At 37.4% G+C, this 23,077-nt stretch overlaps 1 protein-coding gene across 4 annotated transcripts; it reads left to right on the plus strand.

The window, feature by feature from the left end:
* TMEM144 (transmembrane protein 144) lies at positions 1-17,013 on the plus strand. Of its 4 annotated transcripts, none has more exons than XM_087724659.1 (12): positions 1-74; positions 3,393-3,584; positions 5,224-5,346; positions 6,616-6,715; positions 8,565-8,645; positions 9,266-9,347; positions 10,021-10,106; positions 10,342-10,460; positions 13,084-13,203; positions 13,947-14,044; positions 15,956-16,009; positions 16,597-17,013. In XM_087724659.1, the coding sequence occupies exons 2-12, from the start codon at positions 3,446-3,448 to the stop codon at positions 16,678-16,680; spliced, it is 1,086 nt and encodes a 361-aa protein (XP_087580785.1). In that variant the 5' UTR covers positions 1-74; positions 3,393-3,445; the 3' UTR covers positions 16,681-17,013. The 4 variants fall into 4 exon arrangements, with proteins under 4 accessions (XP_087580785.1, XP_087580783.1, XP_013917816.2 ...); XM_087724657.1 differs by lacking the exon at positions 1-74 and adding an exon at positions 271-716; XM_014062341.2 differs by lacking the exon at positions 1-74 and adding an exon at positions 271-646.
* Positions 17,014-23,077: the final 6,064 nt, after the last annotated feature.

Genomic DNA, 23,077 nt, shown 5'->3' on the forward strand with positions numbered 1-23,077 from the left:
AGAAAAACAGCACAGGATTTCTTCTTTTTCTTCCTGCCGCCGTCTAAAGCTGCGTGCTCTTCTAACGAAGCCCGGTAATTACTCTACCTTGGTAGCCTAAATTGAACACTATTCCCTTTCACCAAACAATAATAGCGCGAATAGCTACTTTAAAAAAATATATATATATATATATATATATATTCTACTCTAATCTCGCGGGATTCTAGCTTTAAGAATTGACGCGAGAGTTTAAACTGCGTTTGGGTGCGCCTCTGAGATGGGGGGAAGGTCTTTTGTGCGCCGGCTCTCCTTCCCGCATATTATTTATGCTTTGCACAAAATCATTTGCAGGCAAGGAGACCCAGACAAAGAACGCGCTTTTTAAAAACACGCCGTGTTTCGCCACCTGCCTACCAAAGCTGGGCTGCAAAAATGCAAATGACCGCGAAATGGCAGCAAATAGTTACGGCAAACCCTGAGCCATTTTCTGCTGCCACGCCGCGGTCGTCTGCACTTTGGCAGCTGGGCTCTGAACCTGTGGCGAGGCGTCATGTGAGAACTGGGCGGAGCTCCGTGTTTCTTACAGCTGTTGGCCCTTGAAATAATCGAAGCAGGAAGCAAGAGCTGGGAGGCTGCCTTGAAAGTAGCATTCAGGGTACGAAAGGTAACGTTTGCCTTTCTACTAACCGCAAACAAAGAATTGCATTGACGGGTGATGGTCTCTACTGCTTAAGGTTTGTAAATTGTCAGCAAACAGAAAGGAGGGGAAGATTAAACAGTAGAGAGAGAATGCAAAGTCGATTGTGGAATTAACCAAATATCAAAGCTTTTGGATAGGCTAGTTGGTCCCGACCTTGTGCTTTCCAAATGTGCTGGAGTGATACATACCAGCATTGTCCACAGAGGAAACTGGCTAGGTATTCTGCACTCTAGTGGGTTATAAGGTTGAGGAAAGACGGAATAAGTTCATCCTGCATTCAGTCACTAAAGTAGTTTTTCACCTACTTGCTTCTTTCCAGATTAGGTGTTTATAAGTCCATCATCTGACACGATTCAGCAGTGAGCTGATTAGATGGCAGGAAAAAGAAGCCCACATACAATTACTGTCAAATTCACATTAGATCATCCCATTTTTTTAAAAAAAAAAGTTTTGAATTGCTTGACTTCAAAACTAAACCATCGGCTAGGAATGCTTTTACTGATGATATTGCATGGTAGTGTAAACTGAAAACACCATAGCTATTTTCAGATATCATAACATAGGGTGCTTTTGAGTCTTGTTAGAAAACCCAACCCTCTTTCTCTGAAAATTTATTTACAGAGCTATGTTGAGAGTGAGAATGAAAACTCAGAGTAAAGACTTAACAAGACTGCTATTGTGTAAAAATCACAGTGCAGAAATACCGTTCACCCCTAAGCCTTGTATCTGCATGTTCTCTGCAATGGCATATTTGCTACAACATTTAAAAGGGCAATCTGTGTGTTTATTTTTGCAGATTATTCTTGCTGTTTTGCTCAGCACACAAGCTGGGTTACAAGAAATAAAGCAAAAGTTTTGGGTTCTTGATATTATCTGAGTTTGGTTGTTTTCCTGTAAATGTTTCATTAGCAGAGTAGGTAACATCTTTGGTGCACTAATGCCAAAGTAAAAACCCATAATACAGGTAGTGCTTGACTTATGATCTCAATTGATCCCCAAATTTCTGTTGCTAAGGGAAACATTTGTTAAGTGAATTTTGCCCTATTTTATGACCTTCCTTGCCGTAGTTGTTAAATGAATCACTGCAGTTGTTAAGTTGCTCATGTGGTTGTTAAGTGAATCTGGCTTCCCCATCGGGACAAATATGAGTCTATTGCCAAGCATCTGAATTTTGATCATGTGACCATGGTGATACCGCAAAAGCTGTAAGTGTGAAAAACAGTCATAAGTCACTTTTTTCAACGCCAGCGTAACTTCGAAAGGTCACAAAGGACTACCTGTATCTCAAAAAAGCACTTCAATTTACTGTTACAACTAAGAAAAAGGCTGAAATCACCTGGCTGATAATCAGGATGTATTTCAACATACAGTAGGTATATAATGTGTTCCTGCTTATTACCCGTTGGTAGTCAGTCTGCCACATTTAGCACCAATTGAAGCTTCCAGATGATGTTCAAGTGGTCACATTAAATAGCAATAGCAGTTAGACTTATATACCGCTTCATAGGGCTTTCAGCCCCCTCTAAGCGGTTTACAGAGTCAGCATATTGCCCCCAACAATCCGGGTCCTCATTTTACCCACCTCGGAAGGATGGAAGCTGAGTCAACCCTGAGCCGGTGAGATTTGAACAGCTGAACTACAGAACTGCAGTCAGCTGAAGTAGCCTGCAGTGCTGCACTCTAACCACTGTGCCACCTCGGCTCTCAATATATTAGTCAGATTAGGATGTTATCTTCAGTCAGGCCAATGTAGGAATGGTCAAAGCTGGAATACTAGATATCAGCCTTGTTGCCACATCCTGGGGATGTACCATCAGCTGAGGATCAAGGAGTGTCTGACACTGTAAATCTATACTTCTGTTTCCCAGAATGCGATGAACATCAACTCCAGAATCTGGTTTTCTATTTACCAGTGCCATCACTGTCAACACGTAACAGTTCATATTACTGGAATTTTCAGCCACAGGCAAAGCTTACATATAAACAACTGAATATGGATGGGCATTGTTTTGCAATGATAAAACAATGTGTGAACTTCAGTGTAAAGCCACTAAATGCACCAAAATCGTGGCCCTGGTCCCATATCCCCCTCTCTAACGTGACATAGTCTAGGCTTCAAGATTAGTTTTGTATTGCTTTTGTAAGTGTTTTTACTGGTGATGATCCATTCTTTACATAATATCTTTATTGATTTTATCTTACCTATCTCAACAAAGAACTTTGGCTGGTTGGGTCTAGAAGAGAACATTGTGCCCCCTCAAGGTGAAGTCTGCCCCTATCCTCTTGGCCTTCCAAAAGAGCCTGAATATCTGGCTCTGCCAACTGGTTTGAGTTCCCAATGGGAACTTATCTCCCTTTGGCAGTGATGAATAGATTAGAAGATCCCACCTCTGCACCACATGTCCCTTTTATCTAATTCTTGGTGGATTTTAATGTTTTGATTCTTAATGTTGAATGTTTTTCATGTTCTTATTGTTTTATGTTATGCTTTTATATTGTTGCAAGCCACCCAAAATTGCTTGACTGTAAGATAGGTGCTGTATAAATTTAATAAATAAATAAAATCTTCGTTTTGAATTACTGCTTTACTTATACCTAAAAGCTAATTGTTACAAATCAGAATAAAGAGGACTATCATATTGTAATACTAGCACGAGGGGCTTTGTTAATATTGTGATGTGTCATTTATTCCATGGTTTTCTCCTTCTAGTGCTGCCTGAAGGAAAGGAATCCAGAGAAGTCAAGTCAGGGACTAACAGGAGAATGGAGAGCTGGCAAGGCATCCCATACTCTGGCAGCAGTAATACAACAGATCTGACCATTGGCTTTATTTCTTCAGCAGTTGCTGTTGTCTTATTTGGATCAAACTTTGTACCAGTGAAGAAGTTTGACACTGGGGATGGTAAAATGTTCATCTTAAAACAAAATTGCTGTTATGATGTGTGCAAGTAGTTGACATTTCACTTAAAGAGTCCCTTTAAACAATTATAGCTGATATTCAGCTTCCACTAGATAACTAGATAACCAATTTCGTTGTATTTAAGTACAATGACAATAAATATTATACATATAGGGCAGATAAAAGATACTTCTAAGTGGGCTGAAGCATTTCACTAACAGAGGGCCAAAGTTACTATAAAATACTATAAAAATCATGGAAAGGAAACTTTATGAAATGCATCTTTGTAAGAATACAGCTCTTATTGTTTGTGTTTAATTTGAATAAAATTAAATCAACCCTGGTTTTGTCATGACCTCATAATTTGCCCTAATCTAATTAAAAAAAAATTACAGAAGAGATTGAAACAATGATAATTGCCATTTCAACCAAATGAGTAGTTGATATTTCTTGCATATTGTTGCCTAGTGCATAGGAAGTAGATAAATGGTCTAGAACATGGATGTCAAACTCAATCGCATCACGGGCTGGATCGTGACATACCACGACGCTTTTTTGCCTTTGCAGAGTGAGGGTGGCGTGGACTGCGTGTGACGTATCCGGCCTGCGGGCCACCAGTTTGACAGGCCTGGTCTAGAAGCTATTTTGTTCCCCAGGATAAAGGAACAAAATATCTTTTATTTCAATTCAGTTCTATTTCAAGTTTAGTTTAGTTTAGTTTAGTTTAGTTTTACTTATATGCCGCCCTATTCCCTAAAAGGGACTCAGGGTGGCGAACAACTCCAAAGGGAAGGGGAACATACAAATACAAAATAAACATTTAAAATAACCAACAACCACACCTGTCGAGAGGGGAAGGGAGCTCATCAACCCCAGGTCTGCCGACACAGCCAGGTCTTAACGGCTTTTCGGAAAGCCAGGAGAGAGGTGAGGGTCCGAATCTCCACGGGGAGTTCGTTCCAAAGGGCCGGAGCTGCAACAGAGAAGGCCCTCCCCCAGGTCATAGCCAGATGGCATTGGCTGGTGGATGGAACCCGGAGGAGGCCGACCCTGTGCGATCTAATGAGTCTTTGGGAGGTAATTGGCAGCAGGCGGTCTCTCAAGTACTTCAGCTTTTGTGAAAAGGGTATTTGTTGAATATCGGTTTTTCCATAATACAAGACTAAGTTGTATGCTATATTAATCACATTATTTTTAAACACATGCTTAGATCAGCCACTTATATTTTGAATGAAAAGTTGTTATGGGTTCTTCACCTAGAAATGTGCTCTTGGCTTGACCCCCTAGAAAGAGAAAGTTTTCTCTATCCTCAGCACCTGCTATTTATCCTCAAGGGTATGTTGCTTATTATAGACTTTTGGAGATAAAGGATATGCTGATTATGTTCAGCAGTATCTAGGCAGGGAGCATATTTTGGGTCTTCAGAAAACAAGAAGCCAGCTTAAGAAATTTTGAGTATTTAATATATAGTGCGATCAAATGACCTCCTGTTTCAATGGTTTTATTTCTTCACCTTACATTACTTTTCCTATATTACTCATTGCTACAGCTTCATTTGGAAACATTTCATGACCTTACAGACATTTAATCAGTATTAACTATATTGATAATTTATAATTTTTGTTCTTTTCTTTTATTCTAGGAATGTTCTTCCAGTGGATTCTTTGTGCTGCTATCTGGATTGTTTCTTTAATTGTTAACCTGATTCAGAACAGCCCTAGGTTTTGGCCTCTTGCTATGGTTGGGGGCTTTTTATGGGCTACAGGTAATATTGAAATTATCCTTCTCCATCAAATGTATGGGAAAAAGATCTATCCTAATTTGCACGATTTACAGGAGTGCAGTAAAACATAAAAAAACCTAAGCTTGACAACAGAGCCGAGGTGGCGCAGTGGTTAAATGCAGCACTGCAGGTTACTTCAGCTGACTGCAGTTCTGCAGTTCGGTTGTTCAAATCTCACCGGCTCAGGGTTGACTCAGCCTTCCATCCTTCCGAGGTGGGTAAAATGAGGACCCGGATTGTTGTTGGGGGCAATATGCTGACTCTGTAAACCACTTAGAGAGGGCTGAAAGCCCTATGAAGCGGTATATAAGTCTAACTGCTATTGCTATTGCTAACATATTGAGTTGTAATCTGAGTTACGATAAGCTTTGTGATTATCTGTGTGACAATGAATCAACTGTTGTGTCATTCAGGACACCCTTATTTTTCCTCACTGAAAATTTGTGATTGCAATAGCAGGGGTACAATTGGATTCCTAAAGGCACTTGTTTTAAAGTACAAGTAAAGATTCGCTGTTTCATCTGGGCATTTGCAGGGTAACAAGTGTTCTGAAATCTAAATGATGTTAATATTTTATGATCTTGTTTTATGGGGACTTATTTTGTTTTTAATGTTATGTACTTGTCTTTATTAGAAATTGTTCTTAATTGTTTAGTATGCCATTCTGACCTTCTTCAGAAAGAATGGTGCACTAATGACATTATTATACGTAGTAAGTTAGAAAAAGATTTTCATTAATTTTCCATATTAGAAAATAACAGGTTATATTTTAAGGGTGTTTGCCTCAAACAAAAAACTTAGATATGATAATATAATGAAGTGGACACATCAAAAGTCTCAGAGGAGACTTTTGATGTGTCCTGTCCACCAGGAACCTTTTTATCATGTTGTGAGGCTATATTACAGTATGTGAGAACTGCTTTATATAATTTTCTTGATTGTTCACTATATTTCCTTACATGTAGGATTGGAATGTATAATGTTTGTGAATTATGCTTTGTTTCATTGTAGTCAGTACAGTGCATAGCCGATGAGCATAGTAAGAAATAAAACTACTGTAATCTGCAAAATCCCACATATCCCTTCTGCATTTGAATATGAGTTACGCATGCCCAATATCCATACAATTATCCATCAAACAATAATATGCATTAAAAGTTGTAATGGTAATTATTGTAGGTCATTATAATTATGCAAACACATAGATGTTACTATGTCTGTCTAATCAATGGGTTTCATTCTTGTGTGCAGGTAATGTAACAGTTGTTCCAATTGTTAAAACCATTGGGTTAGGACTTGGCCTTTTAATCTGGGCTTCTTTTAACTTGCTAACTGGCTGGGCAAGTTCAAGGTAAACATGATGCATGCTTAACATTTACTCTTGGAGCCAACCATATATTTGTACCATTTAATCAAAGATCAAAAATAAACTTCTTGGAGAAAGATTTTCTTCTTTACATCAGAGGTCCCTAATCTCCGGTCCATGGAGTGGCACCGGTCCACAGCAACTGGGCTGTGCAAACAAGCGAAGCCCCGTCTGTGGTATGCAGGCAACACGCAAAACCACACTGCCTTCGGTCCACAGAAAAGCCTTTTTCCATGGAACCGCTCCCTGATACCCAAAAGGTTGGGGGCTGCTGATTTCCATCATACCTATTCGTAATGAATTGTACAAGAGGATTACATTCTCTTGCTCACAAGATTAAGTTTAGAAATATGTACTTGTCATTGGTGGCCTCAAGAAGTTGCAGACCTCTTTTGGAAGATTCTTTCCCCTCTCTTCCCCCCACCCCCTTATATAAATTCACCATAACATAAAGCATGTAGAAATGCTAATAAGCATTAAGCGTTTAATAGGTGTCAGTCTGTTAGAGGCAATAATATGTTTGTATCTTAGAAGAATTTTAATTTTTTACAAAATCTTCAAAATAGTGTTATCCCTAAAGAGCATGATATTTCAAGTGTTTAAAATGCAATAGTTTAGTTGTATAAGTTGTCTCCTTGCCTGCCTGCCTTTCCACACAGTGAAATCATTAATTAGGGAAACTCCATAACTGTAGCTTGAGTATTCCTACTACATGAAGATATACAAATAAATCTCTCCAGCAGGGAGCCATCAAGGGTGAGCAATGTGTGGTCCTTTAGAAGTTGCTGGATGATATGTTCAATATCAGAAAGCATTTATTTGTATATCTGCATGTAGCAGGAATAATCAAGCTGCAGTTATGGTGCACAGTGAGATCTAGACAGAGGTAGGTTCCTACCAGTTCGCACCAGTTCGGTAGAACCGGTTCGTCAAATCTACCGAACCGGTTAGAAGAGGTTTCACCAGAAAGCAGGCCACACCTACAGAAGAGGTTCCAAAAAATTTTGAAACCCACCACTGACACACAGACACAGACTCACACAGAGAGAGAAAGAAAAGAAGAAAGAAAAAAAGAAAAAAAAGAAAAAGTGAGAGAGAGATGAAATAAAAAAAGGAAAAGGGGACAGAGAGACAAAAGGAAGGAAAGAGAGGGAGAGAGAGAGAGAAAAACCACATGGCTGGAAGCCACTCCCACCAGGTCACATGGCCGGCAAGCTACTCCCACAAAGGAGGCCACACCCACAGAGTAGGTTCGAAATTTTTTTGAAACCCACCACTGGATCTAGAGTTCAACAACATTCAAAGAGTCAATGTTGCAATCTCTGATCTAAATTTTGTAACATTTTAAAGCTCTTCTACAATACAAACATAATTGCCTCCAACAGACTAGCATTTATTAAGCGTTTAATATCTATTAGCATTTCTACATGCTCTTATTTATAGTGAAATTATCCAATTTAATGATAGGGAGATTGGGAGGAGAAGACATAATCTGCCAAAAGAGGTCTATAACTACTTCAAGCTATCATAGGAGCAAATAAATATGGAATAATTACAATCAAATATAACCAGTACGCTAATATTTAAAAATTTGATCTTCTGAGCAAGAGAATATAAATCCTCTTGCACAATTCATTACAAGCAGAGGAGTATGTATTCATATAAAAATATGTATTTACAAATATATATGTATATATTAGTGTAAGAGTTACTATTACTGATTATCTGTAACTATATCCTTTTCTTCTTTCCCTGTGCTAATTTCATTTCTACAGCTGAAAGTAATTGTGAAACTTGGAGAAAATAATACATGTTTTTAATCTACCTTTCATAGATTTGGTTGGTTTGGAATTGACCCAGAAGAAGTCAAAAAACCAGTTCTGAATTACATCGGAGCAGCACTTTCAGTACTTAGGTTTTTGAAAACATTATCATTCTCTTAATGGTTACATACTTTGATTTTAAAATATCTATAAATAATCATTCAAAATCAGGTGAATCAAAGTGTTTCTATTTTATGCTTGTGACCTAAGTAAAATCTAAGCATGTTTTACTAGAAAGGATATTCCATTAGATTCCTCTGTATGTTCTAAGAAAATAGCTCCGACGCTATGGAACAATCTCCCCGTGGAGATCCGCACCCTCACCACCGTCCAGGCCTTCCGCATAGCCCTCAAGATCTGGCTATCCCGACAGGCCTGGGGATAAGACTCTACTCTCGCCCCTCCCGAATGTTGAATGAATGTTGGGTTTTTATTGCTAATTATTTTTATTCACATTTTCTTTTTGTGTTTTGTCCTGCACTCCCCTCCCCTATTATTGTAAGCCGCCCTGAGTCCCCTCAGGGAAAAGGGCGGCCTATAAATGCTTAATAAAATGAAAAATAAAAAAAAAAATATTGGATTGTTTTAAAATTACAAATGTTCAGAAAATATGTAAATATCCTTTTGTTTAGATAGTAAAGAGAAAAACACCAGTTAGCTCAAACATATACTGCCTAACTGTATGGATGACTATTGATGTTTCTCTCTGCAGCTCCATCATATTTCTTTTCATAAAAAGTGAAGTTCAAAGCTCTTCACCATCTTCAGAAAGCACTCCATTATTAAGAGAACAGGTACATTTCTTTTTGTTATTGTTATAGTTTTCAAGGTGGTGGCTAAAAACTATCAACTACTTTTTTCCCTAAAAAAAAAGTTTGTTTCAGCAGCAGGATTAGTGATAAAGGTAAGTAGACTTCAAGATTGGAAGACTGAGTCAACCTTGAACTGGTCAGAATAGAACTCCTGGAACTGAGCAGAGCTAGCCGCAACACTGCATTCTAAACACTGCACCACCACAGCTCTTACCTTACATTTGTATAATTTCAGAGAATATGTGTTCATAGATTTTACCTCCAACTATTTTGGGAACAAGTGGGGCAGTTCTTTCTTCCACTAATGTATAATCAACTTCTTTTTTTTACAAAAAGCATATTAACAGTTTAATTTAATTCATGTCCCCTCATATTTCATTTAGAAAGGTGTGCATTGATTTGCAACTTGAAATGAAAAGTTACAAAATAATGTATAATTTGCCTAATTATTATAAATGGTGCTATAAATTCAAGAAGCAGGAGAATGGTGCTGATCTGGATTTTCAAAACAAAATAGTTTTCATTGTACCACAATTCACTTAGGCACTGTTCTGTCTATCAAGAATAGACAGTCCAACTTTAAGTCCAACTTTAAATGCATTCAAATGCTTTTGGAAATCATAAAAAAACAAATGTTTTGATTTTTCATCAACAGTCTATCAACACTTCTGAATACAGAGTTGAAAACAGGAGTGATGTATCTTGGGTGGACAACCTTTCTCCGTTAAGAAAAAGAATGGTGTAAGTTCAAGGCAGCTTCCTCTCCCATCTTATTCCCTCTCTTGCATTCTGTGATCGCTGTTAGACAAAGAGTTGGTAAGCTAAACATTTGGTTGCAGTCAAGAACTTTTGCTGTTTCCTCATAAATAATAATTCCTGAAAATCAGTAGCTGTTCACCCGCAGTGTTGTTTTCATGTGCAATTAATGTTGTAACTAAGTCAATGTAAAGTATTTCTGTGTTTCTTTCCCTTCCAGAGGCTGCTTTCTGGCTATGATAGCTGGGATATTCTACGGCTCTAGTTTTGTACCTGTGTTTTACATAAAGGACCATGGCAGAAGAAATGGGACTATGTATACAGGAGCCAGTCAATTTGGTAAAAGCAGATGACTTCTGAAAATCATAGATCCTAGAAGATAACTGTGGCCATTTATGGTATATGGAAGGGAGGGAAATTGTTTACATCAGGGGTGGGTTGCTAATCCCGTTCCAACCGGTTTGGTTGGAACGGGGCCAGCGGCGTCCTCGTGCACGTGCGCAGTTCACGCATGCGTCTTAGCACCTGCGCGATGCTCCAGCTGCTCGTGGAGACTCACGCAGGCGCTGTATGTGCCATCCAGCTGCTCGCGGAGAATCGCGCAGGCGCTGTATGTGCCATGCGCCTGCGTGGAAGCGCAGAAGCCTTCAAAGACCAGTAAGGAGGGCGGGCGGGTGGGCCCTTCGCCGTTCCCGGAAGTTACTTACTTCCGGGTTCGCCGACCAACCGGTTGAAACCCACCCCTGGTTTACATGTTTCCTTTTACATTTCTCATGCTACTTTGCTCAGAAGTAGATTTCAGATATATTTAGCTGATTTTTTTTGTCCTAAAATCAATTGTTTGCTTTAGAAAAATAAATACATATCATTTGGCTTGATCCTAAATGTATTGTGTTATTTATTATATTTATTTATTGATAAATACAGGTTAAGAAAATATGCTGATTTAAGTAAAATATCATATAATACTATGCTATTGTTATACGCTTTAATGATGACATTAAAACAGAGCAAGAGATTGCCCTTGCTATTTACTGAGGTTCTCCTCAAGCCAAGCAACTCCAAATAACTAGACCAGTGATGGCAAAGCTTTTTTGGCTGATGTTCCAAAAGCGGGGGGAGCACAGGGGAGTTATGCGCTGGCGTGCCACACCCATAATCCTATGCACGTGACTCCCCCCCCCCAGTTCGCATGCGGACGATCACAGCTTTTGCTGTGTTTTTTTCGCCTTCCCCAGGCTCCAGAGGCTTTCTAGGAGCCTGGGGAGGGTGAAAACAGCATCCCGCCCCACCCGGATGCCCTGAAGCCTCCGGAGGAGGGCAAAAAACGGACCTATGGGGAATCTGGAGGTTTGGGAATGGTGACTTCCAGTTTGTCCATAGGGCCGATTTTCAACCTCCAGAGCCTTCAGGAGGCTTCCCTGAAAGCTTCGGAGGGCAAAAAACAGATCTATGGACAAATTGGAAGTCACCATTCCCAAACTTCTGGATTCCCCATATGGCCAATTTTCGACCTCCGGAGCCTTCAGGGGCCTTCAGGAGGCTTCCCTGAAGGCTCTGGAGGGCAAAACCAGCCCTATGAGCAAACCAGAAGAGACTTCCGGTTTATCTGTAGGGCCATTTTTCGCCCTCCAGAGCCTTCAGGGAAGCCTCCTGAAGGTTCCGGAGGGTGAAAACGGTCCTACATGCAAACCGGAAGTCCATTCCCTAACTTCCTGTTTGCCTGCAGGACTGGTTTTTTTGCACTTTGGAGGCTTCAGGGAAGCCTCTGGAGAGTGAAAAATGGCCTCAAAAGAAGGTCAAGGTCATCTGGCCAGCGTGCACATGCCTGCTGGCCAGCTGACAGCGCAACACCTCGCATGCCCTGACAAATGGCTCCGCGGGCCACCTGTGGCACACGGGCCATAGGTTCGCCATCACAGAACTAGATTGTGGAAACAGACCACAAAAAATGTACTTTATAAGTAAAAAGCCATCTGTAAATTGTACACATTACATCAAAAAGCATCCCAAATTGTGGGAAAATGAAACTCTTTATTGTAGATTCTGCATTAAGTATATATTTTACAACCCTGCATACAAAAAAGTATGGCTAGTGAAAGTAAGGATAGTGAAGGCCACATATTTAGTGTTCTCTTTATGCACTTTATGTCTGTTTGTATTGCTTGTTTTGTGGATTTCAGGGGAAGACTAACATGGTCAGGAATTGGGGCTCCAAAATCTTGAGACTTGCCCGCTCCTTAGCACTCTGGGCAATGTCTATTTCAGATCACAATGGATTTCTTCCCATTCCATTGTATGTTCTGTCCTCTAAAACCTTGTTAGTCTAGCAGGAGGAGAGAATGATCCACCATCCTGTGCAAAATAGAGAGTAAACTTTTTTTTCTATAGTGAAAATCACATGCTGTCTGAAATAGTAATGTTTGCAAGTACTACTCATCTTCAGCAAAAGAAATAAACACTCTCGGGCAGCAATTTTAAGATATAATTTTAAGTATAAAATAGCTTCAGTGTATGAATGCATTGTACAAAATACTGTATAAAAATATTACACAGTATTTTTAAAAACTTTTTTAAAATGTAAAAGAAAAGTTAAAAAGGGGGACTGTTGGGCGGGGGGTACATATATGTAATAATAGGAATAAGACATTATTTTTACTCAAAGAGCACAGGTACTATAAGTCTTGTGGTCCAGGGTATTCCCAACTTTTATGGGTCTTCTATTTAGATGGCTTATTTTTGATAGATATATGCAAATGTTGATTAATTAGAACAAAAATCTCCCAGTTAATAAACTATGAATGATTGCAACATGTGATCTTGCCTAAGTAAGATCATTCTTACTTAAATCATTTAAATCATTTAAATTATTCAAATCAATGAATAACATCGGTGAACTTCTTGAACATATGTCTTAAATATATATATTTATATATTGTATATCTTTTGATATTTATTTCAGATGTAGACTATGTATTTGCCCACTTCAGTGGCATCTTCCTTACAAGTACTATCTACTTTCTGATCTACTGTGCAGCAATGAAAAATAACCCTAAGGTTTATCCTGCAGCCATAATACCAGGTATAATTTTCAAGCAAAAGCAAAGACCTTATTCAGATTTATAAGCTATTTGGAATATGTATCTTGTCAGTAAGTACCTTTTAATGATGCCTGCTGTTCTGGGCTTGATATTAGTGCCTTTTGAGATCAAATACCATGATTCCTAATTGAATATTAATTTAATTTAGTGTGTTTGTTCAGAATTCATAAAGAAAAACCATAAAATAAGTAGAAAAATAAATCCCTTTAGCTCAGTCTGCTGGAGCTCCAGCTCCAGAAATATCGATTCTTTGCATGTTCTAATGTCAAACATTAGAAACATTAGAGAAAACAAGCAAAAAAAATATTTCACCCGATTGGAAGATTGATACAAGTCCATTTTAAGGATCAGAACTAAATCATGCATATAAATAGACGAAAGCCACGATTCCGTGCTATATTTTGCATACAGTCTTAAGATTTAACATGAACTGTATTCCAAATTGCCCTCCAGTCTTATGTAGCTTAAATTCTGTGTATATAAATAATAAATTCTTTCTCCAGATAGCCTTGATCTGAGAGAGAATATTTGGGTGCACAGAGAAAGCTCAGGATTTGCAGAAATATCTTCTTCTCTCCTATAAATAATAAGAAAAAGAAATCAAGGAAGGAAATCCCAAAGATATTGGGAGAGCAGTGACTCTATGTGTCCTTGAAGGAATATGGCATTTGGGAGCTGTCCAGGATATAATGCTACAGTAATCTTTTTTCTTACCTCTTGTCAGGATTTATTTCTGGCACATTATGGGCAATAGCCAATTGCTGCTGGTTTATAGCAAACCACTATCTCAGCGCTGTTGTGAGCTTCCCAATAATCACTGCTGTAAGTATCAAGAGAAATTCTTGGTTAATAAATGGGAGATGAACACTTGCTGAAGCATCTCTTTTATGCTGCTTTCAAGGACTCTTCCTATGCAATGCATTGTATGCTATGTTATTCCTTGGGAGAATATTACTTGATCTCAAATTTTAAATTGACTTTCATCTTGCTCTGCTTATGCAAATGATTGTGCTTATGCAAAACAGTTGCCTCCAATCTATGAATTAATCAAGAAAGCTCCAAATAGGGAGAGCAGGACAGATCATTCCTATTTTTTTCATGTTTCTCCTATCTGACATTTCTAGAGCAGACATAAGTGTGGGAGGGTCCTGGATTGTTTCTGTTGTGGTTTAAGCCTAGGGTAGGAGCAGCGCAGAGCCTCAGCATTTAAGACATTGGGCTTGTTGGCTAGAAAGCCAGCAGCCCAGGTTCAAGACCGCAATGCCATGCAACGGGTTGAGTGCCATGTGACGGGGTGAGCTACCAACCTTCCCCAGCTCCTGCCAACCTGACAGCTCAGAACCATGCAAATGCAAGTAGATAAATAGGTACCACATCAGTGGGAAGGTAACAGCACTCCATGACACCTGGGCTGGTGCTATGGCGTTTCTTTCTTTTTCCCATGCCTTATTAGTTCCCACCTTATTTTGTTTGTGTTATGGTCTACACTGTTATCTCCCCCCAAAAAAATATTAGTTAAATAAAAAAGGATCCAATGGGAGTACTAAAAATTGATAAAATAAAACAAAACCAAGAGGCACTACTGCAAACACAGTCCTGCAGCACCAGCTGAAGGGGCCGAAGAAGCTGAAGATGTCAGATTTCATTTGTAGTATTTTTGTTTGTAGTTCTCCTTCAATTATGAAGCCAACCAGATAATTCTATTTGTTTTCAACAAACATTATAGAGATGGAAAGTCAAAGATTCCCAGTCCTCCCATGACCTCACAAAGATCAACATTCACAACTCGTGCACTTGAGAGACTCTGTGTAACAGTTATAATCAGGACTTTTAATTTTTTTTCCTCCTACCTCTTCTCCAAGAATATGACACGTGGAAGGAAGTAATAAGAACGTCCATCACTCCCCACATATATGCAAGTAGTTTTAAAACTTGGTGGTAGTACCCATTCTACCAATACATAAAATAACAGTGATAATAAAAGTAGTCAGGAAAACACTGTTGAAAAATGGGTTTAAATATTGATTAAAGCAGAAATGGCGAAATTAACTCCTTTGATTAGAGACAATGAAGTAGACAACTTTATAAGCGACTGGAAGCCATTTCTAGATTTTCTACATGTTCATTTTATCATCACTTTAGTACAACTGTTTGCTTTGCAGGAATTTCTAATGTAGTCTTAAGGCAGCTGCTGAAATATATAGATTAAACAATAGAAACAGCTAATCACATTTATCAGTTATAAACCATTAAATATTTAGTTAATATAATGCTAATCAAAGAAGGCTGTTATTCAGGATTCAAACAGGGAGAAAACTGCAGATCCCATCTTCTCTCTGCCATCCTTCCATGCTACTCATCTCATATATTTTCCCCCCCCTGAGCATTTCTCTTTTCTCTCCATTCTGTTTAGTGATTCATTTTTTCCCCATTCTTAGTTGAGACACAATATCAGCATAACCCTAACATAATACAGCTAGTTTAAGATACAAGATATACTCGGTGACGAATAATAAAATTTTAGATAATCGTAATCCAAAATCATTTTTACAAAAATTGGTATTTTCTTCCACTTTCTTTGTCTTATTTTCTTTGTAAATACAACCATTTACCAAATGATTGAATTTTACTGGAAGCAAGACTGAAGCAAATACGTTTTCATAGATAAAAATATAACCAAAGCAGGAATAAGCATTATATTCATAGATACTGTTCATCGAATTTGTTTTCCAGGGTCCTGGTTTTATAGCTGCAGTATGGGGAGTGCTGGTATTTAAAGAAATAAAGGTATGAAGAACAATTGAAAGCAATTTTGTCCTGAACACAGTATCTTTGCCTTTTCCTATGACATTTAGTGTGTTTTTAATAAATGGGGGCAGCAAATTAGATAATTGGGTTGCATGTCTGTTTCTTCCATTTTGTCTAGAATGTGACTACAGGTAGTCCTCAACTTACAACCACAACTGAGTCCAAAATTTGTGTTGATAAATGAGACAGTTGTTATTTTGAACATGACAGAGGGGAAAATTATGTTCCTGTCTGAAAAATAATTGGATTAAGAGACTTACGTTTAATCTCATTTCAATGTAAATGAAATTCATTAAAATTTAATTTAAATCGTATTTCTACCCATTACTTTTAGAAGTGCAGCTTCAGAACGTTAAATGTGGCCCTAAAATGTGTATGCCCTTTTTAAAAAGTAGGCAATAGTAATCTTTCTACTAATAATTTTATAAAATTTATTCTAATGCATGTACGTCTGTACCAGAAATACTATATGTTCATTGTCAAACTAATGAATACTTTCGATTTCTACAAAATAATATTATTTCTCTTCCTGTTCCCCCTTTTCCATCCCATAATTGCCTATGCAGGGATTGAAAAACTATCTGCTGCTCTTAATAGCATTCTGCATTATTTTGGCTGGTTCCCTCTCTACAGCTTTTTCTAAAGTGTGAAGAAACACATTTTGATCCAGCAGATGGCATCACCAGTTAATACATATAAGACTTTCAAGATTGCTTCTGATCTTTGGAGGTATCACTTACATCTTTGTTCTCACCATAAGAACAGAAATTTCATTAGTAATATTGTTTTAATGAAGAATATTCATTGTGGTCTGTCTTCATTGTTTAAAATAAGAAATCAATTTTTTAAAGAAGAAGCTTAAACTGGGACAGTTAACAATATCAAACATTTTTCTGAAGTTTGATGCTGTAATATTTTTTATCTTGTGGGAAGGGAAGGAAACATTTAAAAAATGAAAAGAAATAAAATATACTTATACCATCTATTTGTCCTACATTTCCCCCCATTCCTTAGTTTCTTTCAGTACACAGATTTACGTTAAAAATTTGGATAACTCCCCCCCCCCTCAATTTTTTATAACTGGACTGGTGCTGAATTATTTGAGAGTTTTGTTTTCTTACAAGCTGACAGTAGATCTACGAACATCTAGCTGTGTGTGCTACGTTGAGACTCAAAATCAAGTGAGCTTCCTGAAGTTAAGCAGGCTTATGCAATATCATCTGGTAACACTTGTTTATAGTATTACGGATTTTTTTATGTAAGAGATGTAGAATATATGGATTAAATAAATAACAACTTAGGCCAAGTATAGTTGTGCAGAGAACTTACCATGGCCCTTTGACCGAAATATATGATTGAAGTATAAGGGGATTGTGGTTAGTTCTACAAGTACAGATCCAAAGGAAAAGAACACAGGAGCAAGTTGTATAGAAATAATGGGAACAAATCAGTAATGTGATTTATAATAAAACAGCTCACTGTGACCCGACAAACGCGCTCCCAACAATAGCGCTCCCGACAAAACCGTGGCGATAAAACCGTGACGTCGACAGTGCGCCCACAAAGGCGCGTCGACAAAAGAGTGCCGACAGAAACGTGATTATGGTTAAGGTAAGGGTTAGGGTTAGGTTTAGAGCGCGCTTCGGTCAGCGCGCTGTTGTCGGCGCGCTTCTGCACTCATTCATCGCCGCGATTTTGAACTTGCGGGGTTTTTTCCCAGAGGTTTTGTTGGCGCGCTTTTGTTGAGCGCTCATTTGTCGGTGAACCACAGCTCACATGGTCTCTGCATTCCCATTTTGATAAAGTAGGACCAAAACGCTAGATTTCCTCATTTTGATGTAAGCAGATCTCGATGTAGGAAACCACAGATCAAAAGAGCTCAGGCTAACAGGAAAAAAATATCTTAATAGAGCAATATGATAATAAAACCAATTACCTAAAGAGTTGATAAGCTTTTGAAACAAAGCACGTAGAAAGTATAGAGAAAATATGTTGTCAGACAAATGGGAATAGAGTTTTAAAAATTTGAACAGACTCACTTGTCTTAGCAAAACAGATGTAGCTTATACATGTAAATAAATACAAATTATAAACTTTTGTACAATTCAAGATGCCTAACCATATGTACAGAGAAAACAATTTCAAATTGTTGAACACCTACAATTAAAAAAATGAGTTTTACTCATTACAAAATGTTCTACATTTCTGTTTTTCATATTTTCTCTGAATCTTTTTTGTGAAGTGTGTAGCCATTGTAGTTGTTTCTTTCCTTGTTCTTGATTACTGTTCATGCAATAGTAATAGTAACACTGAAGAAACATAAAAGAGTTTTAAGTCAGTGGTTTCAAACATGTGGCCCTCCATATCACTTTCTCTAGTTTGCAACATCATCAGAAGTGAGGGCGCTGTGTAGCAAGACTAGGGCGCGAGCACCTCATATATGCTTAGTGTGGGCTGCAGGAGATGTTCCATGAAGAGGAGCAGCCTAGTAGTCAGTTAGGTTCAGTTCAACCTAAAGTGTTCAATCCAACCTAAAGTAACCTAACATCCATTGGCCAAAGAGGATAACCCCGCTTCCCAATCTCTCTCTCATATGGTGGTGTGATTGGGGTATTGGTTGACATTGTCTCCCCTTTTTTACTAATCCAATTCTAATTCAAGTTGACTTTAAGTTTCCCCTTGTTAATGTCTGACCTCGATGTTTGGCAAAGGAAAAACTATTGATCTCTGATTTAGACAACAACATTGGACAATTTGTTGACAGAGTTGAAGGAAGAGGGCAATACACATCATAAATAAAATTATACTCCTTGCACATTATCCCATTTCCAATTCTAGTCCATCTGCTGTCTTTAATTATATTTCAGGCAACTTCTAGGTAACAAAAATACCATCTGCCATGTCTGTTACCCCACTGAGTCTATCTATTAATGGTCTGATAAATAAAGATCTGACAGTAATTACTTTTGGCTCAAGCAAGAGCCATATCTCAATGTAATCTATTTTATATACCTTTCTATTACATTGATTAAGTTTTATTTATGTAGCTTGTGACCAATTCAGTTATTTCTGGATGAGACATAATTTTTAGTAAATTCAGCTCTAGTTATGACAGACATGACTTTATAAGTTGGAACTTTCTAACCCTAGAGATCAACAGGGGAGATGCCGCCAACTAAATTCTGTTAACATTATTTAAAAAGGAAACAAGTGGCACAATGCATATGGTCTCCAAACTCCTTTGTTTGTGGTCCCAGAGCCCTTAGATAGAATACTCTTGAAATTATTGACAAATATAATGAGAAAACTAACAGATGCATATATTTTTTTAAAAAAACTTTAAAAGTATAATCAAATGAAAACACGCCCCCAAATCCAAGATCCTCTTGAATATTGTCATACCACAGAACTATTTTGACTTTTGGCTGTGACCCACTCTCGGACTCTCCCCCCCCCCCCAATATTTCTTTTCTTTGCCAATTCAGTTTCAATTGGTGTCCAGTTATAGGTGTGTTTTTTTTAACTAAAAATCCTGACAGCTGATCATGCTATCTTATGTCTAAACTACTGCAATACACTCCACACAGGGTTGAAGATGACTTGGAAATTCTAATGGTCCCAAAAAGCAGATTTACCTATGCAACACTAATAATACATTCACTGGTTACTGATTTGCAACACAATTCAGTTCAAAATATTTAAAGTTCTCTATTAGGTAATGCACTATCTGTTTTTTTCTTATATTTGATCAATTAGCATCCAAATTAAGGAAGCCAGGTGCTTTTTAGACTCCATTTAAGTTTCAGAGAAAATGCTTATGTTGCTTGTAAATTAACCCAAATTGCAATATATAAGATTGTATCATTTACCGGTATTTGTTGCTTATTTGGATTGTAATAAGAAATGGCAGGAATTTTAATTTACAATTTACTGATTTTTGGAACATAAAGGAAATTTATAAGAAGCCTAATTCTTTTACACTGAATGAGTTGGATGATAAAAAATATTTTTTAAATAATTGAGAATATTCCAAAATGTGTATGGTAATAACTGAATATTTATACGATGTTCAGTCATTGCTGTTCCAGTCTAAAAATAATGTAATTGGCAAAAACAATCATATCTGGATAATAAAGGGAAAAAAATAACTATATGCCTGTTTCTCAAAGGCCTAAACCACTTTGATGATTTAGATTATAAATAAATCAGACTCTATGACAAACACAGATAAACAATAAAACTCATAGACTCTGGTCCACAGTGAGCTGTCAATTAGCGCATGCTTTATTAAACGATTGGTAGCTTGCTAGTAGTAGCATGATTTTGCCTCATAATGACATTCTTAGTAAGCAAAATATGAAATCTCTTGGTACTTTCAGTATGATTGCATTGATATAAAAACAAACTAAGTTTACTACTACAGAACTTCATATTTTTCTCATTAAGAACTAGTCCAGAGAAAACTTCACTCCTGGGACAAATGGTTCAGATTGGAAGATTATTATGTACCTAAAAATAATCTCTCTTAATAGTTTTGCCGAAGTCTCATAAAACCAAATTGGCAGGCTTAGTTTGCTATCTCATTAGCTGGCACAGAAAAGCTAACCCTGGTCTGAATCACTGCCTTCTGAACCTCTGGTCCTGATTTATTGCTCAGGAACTCTAGTATTGTGAAAACTGTAGCACTGCAGCAGTCATGCCAAGGGACAGTGATTGTTGCTGCTTCATAAAATGTTATAGTGCAGTGTTTCTCAACCTTGTCAACTTGAAGATGTCTGGACTTCAACTCCCAGAATTCCCCAGCCAGCATTGAGAAACACTGTTATAGTGAGAAAGAAGAATGCGAAGGTTCAGATTCTGTAACTGATCTGTCCTCAAATGAAAAAAGCTATTGCAGTCTGACAATCCTCAGGTGTTCACATCACTGCAACCTAAGCTAAACCTAATTTAAATCACTATTTGCTCCCAATTGGAGGATCTTGGGAGGGTCAAACGATCATACAGAGTAGAAAGAGATATTTATACTGGCATTGTTTCTAATGTAGCTGATTAATAATATAGGTAGTTCTCGATCACAAGTTTGCTTGGTGACCAGAGTTACAACAGCACTGAAAAATCTGATTTGCCTGTCTTTAGTCCTTCTAAAATTAAAGTAATTTTTTAAAAGATCTAATGATGATACAGCAATTCTTTTTATGAATTAATATGTAATGGATTGCTTTCAAAATTCATAAATGTTTGAAGATAAAATATATTTCATATGCATTGTTTTTGTATAATAATGAACAATCTTTTATGTATTCTTCTCTTGAGACTACTTCCTATATGAGTATTATTTTTTTAAAATACCCATCATTATCTTAAAGGTTTTGAAAATTTAAGGCTTGCCTTCCCCCAATTGCAATATTTAAGATGTGTTGGGGTTACAATGACCAGAATTCCAGTTAGCATTGTCAAAAGCCATCAATAATTTGAATTCTAGTAATACATATAGTATTACATATAGTAATACATCCTCAAACCCCCATAACTTTAACCTTATCTGTCTACTGTGGACCTCACCCCATTCCTAAGAGGTCTGTAAGGGGGCGTGCATAAGCACACCAGTGTGCCTATCGTCCCTGTCCTTCTGTCCCCATTTATTCGTACTCATTTCCTGTGTTCATGTCCATGTTTATACTTATACCTGTTATCTCACACATGTTTGACAAACTAAATACAAATAAATAAATAAATAAATAAATAAATAAATAAATAAATAAGTATAGGGAGGAAGAGCCAATGTCGCGACGATATGATTGTGTGGTCTCAATGCTCTGAGACCACAGCCAACACTTTTGCTGCTGGGTGGTCCAAATGGACCTAAACCATTCCGAAGAGATGGTGAACAAGAAGAATATGTCTTGCTGATCTTGGGGATATTGCAAAATCCCTGAAAGAAGCAAGGGAAGTTCTTCAAGACAGCGACAAAAATTCGAGTCAAGGCTGATGAAGTCGGGGCAGCTCCAAAACGAAAGGATATGGAAAGAGAAAGTGTTTCCAGCTGGTGAGGAATTTTTATTGTTTTAAAAAAGAGACTGCCTATAAAAACTTAAAAATCAATTTAAATTGAAGAATGGAAGAATCAAGCGGCGTAATTAAATTTGGAATGGTTTTGGAGGGTGGTTATCTCACTTTTTAAATGCTATTTTCATGGATCGAATCTATGCAAACCTTTTGAAACGGATGGATCAAGTTTTCTTCTACTTTCTCTTTGTGACTCTCTGTAATCTATAGACTAAAGTTTTCTTCTTTTTTGCTGTGGGTATTTTTCTAATTCATTTAAAGATTGGACCTCTTTCTAACTTGAAATACAAAAAAAATACAAAAAGAAACTCTTTAACAGTGTTTCTTCTTGAAGGCTGGGAGGTTTTGTTGATCGGAGCTTTGTGTATTCAAAACGGAACTTTTTTTTTTCACGGATTGTTTTAACTTGGCACAAGGTTTTATTGTTTGGCTACAGAGTGATAAGAAGGGAAACACACAGATGTCCCTTTGAAGTATATTTTCAATCAGAGAAAGGTGAAAACAACGTTCTTTGTGAATCTATGCTTTAATTTTATTAACTTTCCAAGCTAGAGCAACTGTGTTTGTTAGAATAACACAATGTCAAGAGAAAATAGCGGTCTTAACTTTGCAAAATATATTTTCAGAACTACAGAAATTATCAAATATAGTAGAGAAAAAACTGGAATACCTAGAGCACATAACAAGAAAATATGATGAAAAAATTGAAAATGTTCATCAAATGCAAAACGGGATGATTGAAACTCAAAAAAACGAAGTGGAAAATGAATATAAAGAGATTAAACCTGCTGATATCTATGGTAATTGGTTTGTTCCTGAAAATGGAAAAAATGGAATACTGAAAGAGGAATTAAATGGAGAGGAAATCTATTCCAAAAGTCAAGAGATAGAAGATAAAATTAAAGAATCTATGGACTTAAAGAAAGAAATTCTATTAGCAAAAGCATTGATAACACTGCTGACAAACTGAATAAGGAAACA

The sequence above is a fragment of the Thamnophis sirtalis genome, unplaced genomic scaffold, assembly GCF_051295495.1.
Source record: "Thamnophis sirtalis isolate CommonGarterSnake01/CBP01778 unplaced genomic scaffold, rThaSir2_p1.2 scaffold_10, whole genome shotgun sequence".
NCBI lineage: Eukaryota > Metazoa > Chordata > Lepidosauria > Squamata > Natricidae > Thamnophis > Thamnophis sirtalis.

Coding starts and splice junctions, on each gene's coding strand:
- TMEM144 (XM_087724659.1), top strand. CDS start 3,446: ATGGAGAGCTGGCAAGGCATCCCATACTCTGGCAGCAGTAATACAACA. Junction 5,347..6,615: donor GGGCTTTTTATGGGCTACAG/GTAATATTGAAA, acceptor TCTTGTGTGCAG/GTAATGTAACAGTTGTTCCA. Junction 10,461..13,083: donor TACAGGAGCCAGTCAATTTG/GTAAAAGCAGAT, acceptor TATTTATTTCAG/ATGTAGACTATGTATTTGCC.